At 41.8% G+C, this 10,000-nt stretch overlaps 2 protein-coding genes across 2 annotated transcripts in view; both read right to left on the reverse strand.

The window, feature by feature from the left end:
• Window positions 1–10,000, reverse strand: part of LOC143036532 (uncharacterized) — a 246,822-nt gene that overhangs the window by 100,092 nt on the left and 136,730 nt on the right. The gene's annotated exons all lie outside the window — the stretch shown is intronic.
• LOC143036533 (uncharacterized) lies at window positions 1,869–6,096 on the reverse strand. The gene is made up of 2 exons (XM_076204006.1): window positions 4,767–6,096; window positions 1,869–2,694 (listed from the first exon to the last, which is right to left on the reverse strand). The coding sequence occupies exons 1-2, from the start codon at window positions 5,577–5,579 to the stop codon at window positions 2,524–2,526; spliced, it is 984 nt and encodes a 327-aa protein (XP_076060121.1). The 5' UTR covers window positions 5,580–6,096; the 3' UTR covers window positions 1,869–2,523.

Genomic DNA, 10,000 nt, shown 5'->3' on the forward strand with positions numbered 1-10,000 from the left:
CAATGATTCTTCATATTTACCTTCCGATTTCCTCTTCCTTGTGTCTTCATAGATGTGGTCGCGTGTGATTTTGTAAAGGACACAGTCTTACAAATTTATACTTATTTCTACTTTTCTTTACGATAAAAAGTAACGTGATTATTTCATCCCTGAAGGTTGGGTTACAATGGTCGACGAACAGCTTGTAGTCCAATTTTTGCATCGTTCATACTATAATAAGTGATTAACGTAAGTCCTGTCATACCGTGTAGAGAAATTCCTATCAATCACATGAAAGGAACAACAGCAAATCCCACCTTCTATCCAGAATGAGGAACTTGCCTATGCCACTTTCTCAAATATTTTATCCCAAATTATTTTGAACGACTCGTGATCTCTGTAAAATGCATATCTGACGATCTTTGCATATCTAATACACACAATTTCATAGATTATCGAGCACTAGCCAGAACATTTGTCATCCATAGAAAATTGTCATTCAAGGCCTGAATCAGTGAGATTATATCATCACTATTTCTTAATATAGTCTCTTGTGGTTGTATCTTCTCTATTAGAATATAGATAACTTCAGTATTTCACTCCATCACAATATACATTCCATAAAATTAATGTTCTACTTCAAAATAAATATATACTATTAATTAATTTCTCTTATTACTGAATAAGTTGTATATATATATATATATATATATATATATATGTATATATATATATATATATACTTTAAATATGTCGTACATATGAATACTATTATCATATATATTCAGTTTCTTTTCCTCGGATCTCTTCTCTTCCGAGATGTAGACTACAACGGTATTGCGTTGGCCGTCCCTAGACTTGGATTCCAACCCAAATCCTCCAACGTTGGACGAAATCCATCCTTAGGTTCGGAATCCAACCCATCCGTTGCAACCATACCAAGCGAACCATACACCCGCAGGGCGACTGACAAAATCAGGACTGTGCAGGCCAAACTGAGTGTGTATGGGGGGGGGGCATATACACTCAGTTTGGTCTGCATAATCCTGAGTTTGTGTCAGGTGGCCGGACAAACGGCCTGAGAATGTATGGGCCCCACTGAATTGCATATTTCATTGGTATTTTTGCACATACAAGTGTCATTGGCTATTATACATACGGTACACACACACACACATATATATTTATATATGTGTGTGTGTGTAGCTGCATTTATCAAACTTGTAATGGTACCAATTTGTTCAGCTATGGGAAGTAAAGCAACTCCCTTAAATTTAAGTCAAAATGTAACCAAGCCACTGTCAAAAAGGACAATCTAATCCTTTAAAAGTGTATGGGTGAATCCAATCGTACAAAAATAAATAAATCCTATGGCACTGAAAATATACATACATATACCAAAGGCTTTTTCCCCCTTACACGGGGGGTTGCCAAAAAGAAAAAGGCATAGAAACCCCTCCCACCCATTCCATTTCCTATATATTCAACTCCCCTCCACCCTCCCTCTTATCTTGGCACTCAAAACGATACAGGTAAAAAATATATATAATTGTAGGATCAAACGTTATTTGGAATTCTATCTTTCTTACTTATCGGTAGAACGCTGTCTTTTTCCTTACAATCTATTCCAAATACCTAAACACATTTTAGAAAAAAAATATTTACGCAACAATAGTGATTTCTGGAAAATAAATGATATGTCTACACTTTGATTAATGTTGACAAAGTCAGCCTGGGATTTCAAAACCTCAAGCGCATTTGCTAATTAAAACAACCTTTCGGCGATAAAAATAATAATGTAACGTTATTCCCTCACAGAGGCATAAAAAATTTAATAAATATATTAACACATTGCGACCATTTTTACAGTTGGCGGTGGGAGAAAGCAAAACACATCAATTTCTTCAGATATGTTTTATTTAATTTGTACAGACTTAACAAATAAATCTAAAAATAATCTCTGAGAATGTCACTGAATACTATACCTACATAGTTACATAGAATTATATAATTGCTGCTATAATCACAAAAAGCAATTTCCTTGCTTTCAAAAACAGAGAGGAAAAAATTATAGAGGCCACGCCATAAGAGAGGGGGGGGGGGCCACCGCAAGTACAGTGGGAGTCTTCACACTCCCAACCCAACTCCCCAGGGCCATAATCCCCCCAACAACGGAGTCTGGGGGTTACCCACGTTCCCTTTGGAGTCCTCTTCCCCTTCAGAGGAGTCATAATCCACTTTCTGGGAGTCATACTCCCACTTCGGAGGAGTCATACTCCCTTTAGGAGACGACACACTCCCCTTCAGAGGATTAATCTGCTCCCTTCCGGAGGAACCAAAATCCCCCTTCAGAGGGACAAAAATCCCCCTTCAGAGGAACCAAAATCCCCCTTCAGAGGGACCAAAATCCCCTTCAGAGGAACCAAAATCTCCTTCAGAGGAGCCAAGATCCCCCTTCCGAGGCTATAACCTGGTTGGAAAATATCAGGATGATGACACCAGTCTCCTTCCAAACGCCATTCGTTCCGGAGGGCCGTAGGGGCGCTACCCGGCACTCGCCGCTGCTTCCATCGTCAGCATCTCCATCAGTCCAGCCGCCCGGACGGCCACGTCGAAGGTCGTCACGGCTAAGGTCCACGTGCCCTTAAGCTCCGGGCGAAGGCCCTTCAGGAAGGCAGCCACCTCCTTCTCCTCAGTCTCATCTGGACCCCAACCCTGCGGAGAAGTGGTCAGGCATGGTAAGATGGAGGCGAGTTCTCAGTAGAAGAGGTCTACCGACAACTGTCTCCCAAAGGATGTTAACAATTATGTTTTCCCTCCCGATTTGAAAACAGTTTCTAGGAATAAGTTTCTAAAATATAGTGGACAAGTCTGTTGTAGAGCATAGATGAAAACGGGCAGTTTGCTGTGAGATATATTGCATACACATACGTACACACCTTCATACACACACAAAGTGAGAGAGAGAGAGAGAGAGAGAGAGAGAGAGAGAGAGAGAGAGAGGGGGGGGGGGAGAAAGCATGTATACACTATGATCTTAATGTCCCCAACTTAATGAAGCACCAAACCATTACAAACTTGAAAAAAAAACAAAAATACATAAACAAGAAAAAATCAAATAATTTCACGAATGATCAGATTTGGTGCAAAGGACCAAGCGTGCGTGCCCAGAGTCCTCCTCAAACGTGTTATCATCATCACTCAAAGGAAACAAAAGGAGGTGTTGGACTGGGCGGAGATTGAGAATGAGGAGGAAAATGAGGAGAAGGAGCAGGAGGAGGAAGATGAAGAGGAGGAAGGAGGAGGAAGAGGAAGAAGAGGAGGAGGAAGAGGAAGAAGAGTAGGAGGAAGAGGAAGAAGAGTAGGAGGAAGAGGAAGAGGAGGAGGAAGAGGAGGAGGAGGAAGAGGAAGACGAGGAAGAGGAGGAGGGAGAGGAGGAGGAAGAGGAAGAGGAGGAGGAGGAAGAGGAGGGTGGAGAAAGAAGCAGAGGAGGGTGGAGAAAGAAGCGATGGAGGATGAGAAGGGTGGAGGTGGTGGAGGGAAGAGGAGGGTGGAGGTGGTGGAGGGAAGAGGAGGGTGGAGGTGGTGGAGGGAAGAGGAGGGACGGTGGAAAAAACAAATAAGATAATAAAATAAAACAATCAAATAAATAAACTAAAACGATTCTTATCTCTGGTTCTGAACATCCTAAGTATCGTTCAAAGGTCTCGTCTTTCCACCACCAGCATAATCCCAAGCCCGGCTCGAAAACTGGTCTGACAACATTCCTGACATCCAGAACGAGTGCCAACGTTGTCACCCCGCACCAGTGGTAGGTACTACAATCTACTCCAGTGGTTCCCGACCGGTGTGCCGCGGCACCAAAGGTTGTGCCGTGAGATCAAGTGAGTGTGCCGCCAAAATTCATGACAAAAATAATTCTCCTATTACCGACTCTCTCTGTCATCCATTTTTGTCCATTAAAGCATCATCAGTGTAAAGATTAGTATTTTCGTATTATCCAGGGACAAAATTTTGTTACACTGATGTTGAAGCGACAAAATACTGACAAACTAGAATTTAGATTTTCTAATAAGGGTGTCGGGGACTTCTGAAGGGCTTGGCAAGGGTGATTGCCACGATCCAGAATCGGTTGGGAACCACTGATCTACTCCATTCACGCGGACACTGATTTGAATCGAAGTCCAACAGATCGTTACCCCGTTTTAGTTCCGTGTTCCTCAGTCTATACTACACAAACGCAACAAAAATACACGAGTGAATTATACTGGTGGTGTAAAGGCTGTAAAAACTGTGTGTGTGTGTGTGTGTGTGTGTGTGTGTGTGTGTGTGTGTGTGTGTGTGTGTGTGTGTGTGTGTGTGTGCGCGCGCGCGCGTTCAAGGCCTACAAACGTTGTCAACAACTATCGTATGCATTTCCTCGACAAGAACACACCCCTCCCCCAACTTATTCTTTCACCCTCATCCACCTAAACCATGCTCTAATTATACCTAACAATCATAATAATAATAATAATAATAATAATAATAATAACAACAACAGCAAACAAATCTAGCAATAACCCAATTTCGTTAGCATCAATTCTACAGATTTGAGATATTCGAAAAACACACACACACACATACACACGCTCACACAAATGCGATGACATTTCACTATGCTCTTCCTTGTTCAACTCAACAACAACAACACCGTTATAATACGACATTTTTCCCTTAACAGTTACAAGTTGACCAGACGCGTTTTCAAAACAACAGAAACCTCTTATGCCTGTGATGCACCTTACCTTGAACTCGGCCACGTAGCTCACCCAGTTCGTCACTCTCTCCCCAAAGGACGCGACCTCTTCGTAAGGCCTCATCCTGATGTGGTTCAGACGGACGTAGAGCCTCTCGAGTTGTAGGTCGGTGTACTTGAAGCGTTGAAAGAAAGCCATCTTCACCATCTGGAAGCTGCAAGCCTCTCCTCTCTGATCTAACATATCGAAGAATCTCCCCGCTTCTCGAAAGACGTTGATCCTGAAGACGGCAAGAACCTCACACTCATGCCAGCCGTTCTCCTTCCTCCTCCAGTTGATCATCTCGAGCATGACCTCGATAAAGGGTCCTGTCTGGTCCCCGAAGAACCTGGGTACTCGAGTGGCGTCTGCCCAGACTTCAGGAAGAACGTCCCAGTAATTGCGATAGAAGCTCAACGGATCACTGCGTTCCGCCTCCCTCTCCTCCAAAGACGCATCCCACGGGCCACCGCTGTCCCCAATCTGTCTCTGGGACACAAAAGCCCCCCACTCGTCCTTGTCGGGATCAACTCCCACCTGCCGCATCACGAGGCGTTTGAAATGCTCGTATGGCAGGGCTTGGGCCAAGCCCCATAGCCCTGGCAGCCCAAGTTTGTGACACAGCACGGCCATGTACTGTTTATAAGTCCAACTACTGAAGAAGTAGCAACTTTCGCCCACCCTGAAGAAATCCTGGATGGTGATTTTGCCATCGCGTCTGAACACAGGCACATGAGCCGTTAAATCGTCTTCAAATTGGTCATCTGTAATAGTGATGGCGTCGTATAATTCATGATTCCCATTAGGCCAGAAGAACGCCATTATGTCATCGGGGACGGAGGGAACATCAAAGACGAAGAAGCAACATGTTCGTGGGTGACACAAGGATGTGTGTTTGTGTTGTCAATCTTGGCTCGATGCCGGCAGGACGGGGGTCATGAGAGAAGTGTCGCCTGCTACTACAACAAGCCACAGGCAGAGCTCTGTTATCACCCTTACATCACCCCCTACGCCTTCCCGTACAGCGACAGGGCTCCGTTACAAGTTTAATCAATGATCAACCAAGCCTGCGCCATGAATAACACTTAATAGTTGGTCTACACTACGAGGAATACAAATGTTACCACCAATTCTATGTTCAGGTACCACCTCTCCCCGTGAAGGAGTAGCAACAACTAAGAGGTTGCCTTGTGCGCATGCGCAAGCTGTGGATGTTGCCAGATAGGATTTAAAACTACACATTTCGCCTGTAAATATTTCAACAGCTAAGACACTGTGTACCCTCTCACTTGTAACAATTTAAAAAACAATACAAAAATAGAACACACAGGGATGTGCCACAACAGAAAACATTATACTTACGTCAAACAAAAATATACTGGTAATGATTATGAATGATGCCACGGGAACAAAAATGCAAGATAAAATGCAGGGGAGTGATGGTCGTATCAATACAAATATTTTCGTTAGCCATTCCCCCATGGGTGCGTATATCACCCATTCAAGTTATTCCACTTACTCATTCTTGAGTATTCATCGGAAAAAACTATAAATCAAAACAACGGTCATGGTGGCAATGCCGCCTTTGCGAAAAGGCAGCCACGTCAACTTTCTTCGTTTCTAGCAAAAACTTTAGGACGGCAGAATATACGATGCGATATGAAAAACGATTGGATCGGGGGAAATGAGAGTTGAACTAATCTTACCTTTTCAACTGATCAGAATGTATAAAAGTATTAAGTAGTGATGTATCTTTAGACACGTGCCTGTGCAGGATGGAGTTATCGTGTAACTGACAAAATATGTGATACTCTTTATCAGTTCAGGGTAGTACGTACCAACGCAAAATTGCGCGCGCGCGTACACACACACACAATCCTTAGCTTCACCACCATAAATACAATATTCATCTCAGCCATATATCACAGTACACTTAAAAACACTATTTGATTCGTTCATTTTATATTGTTTAGTCAATACACTTTTTACAGTACATAATGTGTCCTTTGTTTTTAATACATGTATATATATATATATATATACATATATATATATATATACATATATATACATATATTTATATATATATATATATATATATATATATATATATATATATATAGAATAGAAGACCCAACCTGGTAGTTAAACGACAGCAACGGGTAGAGAACAAAACAACCACAACCACCTCCCACGATTCAGTGCGATCAATGCCCTCGGTTGTTCAGGGCACGAATTGCCCTTACGAGCCATAATAAGGCTCACCACCCTAATAATACTAACCTCTTATAACCCCCCTCCTCTATTCAACCCTCTATTGGGACTGGAAACTATGATACTCGGATACGAGTACATGCCGACGACGACGACGATAATATGTATAATATATATATATATATATATATATATATATATATATATATATATATACATATATGTATATATATATATGTATATATATATATATTATCTTTATATATATGTGTGTGTGTGTGTGTGTGTTAACATCAAAGATATTTTGAATCAAGGAATATCACTAGCAGATGCGATGAAGTGTAAGAGGAAGACGGAGATGAAGGAAAAGTAAGAGTTGGAGTGAGAGACGGGGTGGGGGTGGGGGTGGGGGGCCCATTTTTATATAAAAAACGGAGAGACCGTTAGTCTAGGGTCGTCTCACATGAGAATGGGTAAAGAAGGCCCGAGAAGAAGAGAGAGCAGAGGAGGGAGAGATAAGACTGGAGAATGAAAGGGAGAGACAAGTGAGAAAATTGACTGGGTGGGAGGCAAGATATGGTCAAGAGAGATACTGTATGTGAGTAACAAACACGCTACTTGGTAGACTGAATGGCTAGCTTACGTTTACACACATGCATGCATAGATATATATATATATATATATATATATATATATATATATATATATAGATTTATATACATATATCACACTGACTTTCCTAGAGTTTACAATCTACCCTGCCAAGATTATGATTTGGTGTACCTGGGCCAGATGGGAGAGACTTAAACACTAGATTGATCGAACACAAGCGATCCTTTGAAGGTGCACAAGAAAACGCGGCCGTTTCCCATCACGTTAATCATAATCACCGGATTGACATTGAAATTACCAGACTAGTGTTCAAGTCTAGTTGTGGTTTCATGAAAAAGAAATCTAAGAATGTCCTAATTGCAATATCTCCAAGGGACAATTGTCTCTGGACATTACCTCACGTTTGACGGGTTTAAGTTCCTGGCTAAAAAAAAAAAAAAAAAACCCACTGGTGACAGAGGGGTATATATTACTTTCACAACATAACCTATCCTATGTTTTCCTGAAGAGGGCTGCAGTTGGCAGCCGAAATATAGAATTTACCGTTCTTGCATTTTTTTTTGTCACTCCGACAGTCTCTGTGTGATTTACAAATGTGCCACATTTCTCTCTTGTGAATACACACACACGCATATATATATATACATATATATATATTATATACATATATATATATTATATATATACAATATATATATATATATATATATATATACATATATATATATATATATATATATATATATATATATATATATATATATACTGAAATTATTTCAGTCCTGGGCGGGAGTCGAACCCGGACCGCCGTAGTGGCAGGCGAGAACTCTAACCACAGCACCACGAGGAGTGTGTGTGTGTGTGTGTGTGTGTGTGTGTGTGTGTGTGTGTGTGTGTGTGTGTGTGTGTGTGTGTGTTACTATCATTATAATTACCTTTTCACGTAACTTAACAACGGTAGTCTCTCTCTCTCAACCTGATTTGTGCCACTCACTGACCACCTGGGTCGCAACGTGAGGGGGAATCGATCTATGGACACGAGATGCCGAGCACAGCGCTCAACCCACTGGTCCACCGCGACTTACCTTTGGTGGATTCTGCTCTCCTCATTGTCTCTCTTAAGTCACTACATTTTACTCACCTGCAAAGAGAAAATAAAGTAAGTTAGCTTAAGAGAAAATGACGACTTCGTGTGTACTATTACAAGGATGTATCAAGATATGAAATTTGGGTGTATACAGAGTGGGTACATGTAGAAAACGGTGTGTGTGTGTGTGTGTGTGTGTGTGTGTGTGTGTGTGTGTGTGTGTGTGTGTGTGTGTGTGTGTGTGTGTGTGTGTAATTCACCATGGTCTTGGATTACGTGTTGGACTCGTGATCGACAGCTATCCCCCGGCCCCCGGAAGAGAGCTCAGAGTTCATATATGACCGATCTATGGGTAATGCTGTGACCTTACACGCACAAACACGCACTCGACTCCACGCCCACGAAAGATGGAGTAACGACTTGCAGCGCAGCGATACTGTAGTTATTTCAGCCCTGGGCGGGATTCGAACCCGGATCGCCGTAGTGTCTGCCGCGAACGCTACCACTGTGTGTGTGTGTCGTATCCTTGTACTAATGACGTAAGACATCCCGCCCTTTCCATGTGGTCATTTTCATCCTATCCTCTGCCGTCACGCGATTTTATTAATTTTTATTTGTCCTCTTTTATTGTGAAGGGTTGGTTACACTTATCATTGGAAACAATGTTCCTTTCACTTTTCCACTCTGCTTCTAAGAACTTTCTAGAATCGTCTTTCTAGAATTTTCTTCCGTCCTCCTCCTCCTCCTCCTTCTCCCCCCTCTAGCTCAAACAATACAGAAATAGAGTTAATTTTCTAAATCCATTTTCTTAATTTATCTTCTTCTTTCAATCGTTTTCATAATCATATGATTCAATCAATCGTATTGATTTTCTTGAAATAGAGAATTTCTTCTCTTCCAATTCTTATCCTTCCTCTTCATCTCTACATTTTCTCCCATTCTGCCAATTTCTTCTCAATGTTCTCATTTATTTTCTCTTTCTCCTCGTCCTCGTTCTCCTTTTCTCCCCTTTCTCCTTTTCCTCCTCCTCCACTTCCTTCATGTTTTCCCCACTCCTACAATTTCTTCTCAGCTTTTTCATCCATCTATTTTCCTCTCCTCCTCCTCTTCCAGTTCCTTCCTTTATCACTGTTCCTTATCCTATCTTCTTTTCCTTCTTCCAGTTTCTCATCCTCTTTCTCTCTCTCTCTCTCCTATTCCCTCCTTCTTCCTTTTCCTCTTCCCTTTTCTGCTCCTCATCCTGTCCTCTTTTCCTTCTCCCCCTTTTTCAGTCTCTCTTCCTATTTCCTTCCTTCCTCCTCTTCTTCCTTCAACAACCTTCCTCCTCCT

Source organism: Oratosquilla oratoria, chromosome 20, assembly GCF_046742065.1.
Source record: "Oratosquilla oratoria isolate Oo_2021 chromosome 20, ASM4674206v1, whole genome shotgun sequence".
Classification (NCBI taxonomy): domain Eukaryota; kingdom Metazoa; phylum Arthropoda; class Malacostraca; order Stomatopoda; family Squillidae; genus Oratosquilla; species Oratosquilla oratoria.

Coding starts and splice junctions, on each gene's coding strand:
- LOC143036533 (XM_076204006.1), bottom strand. CDS start 5,579: ATGGCGTTCTTCTGGCCTAATGGGAATCATGAATTATACGACGCCATC. Junction 2,695..4,766: donor GCTACGTGGCCGAGTTCAAG/GTAAGGTGCATC, acceptor ACTTCTCCGCAG/GGTTGGGGTCCAGATGAGAC.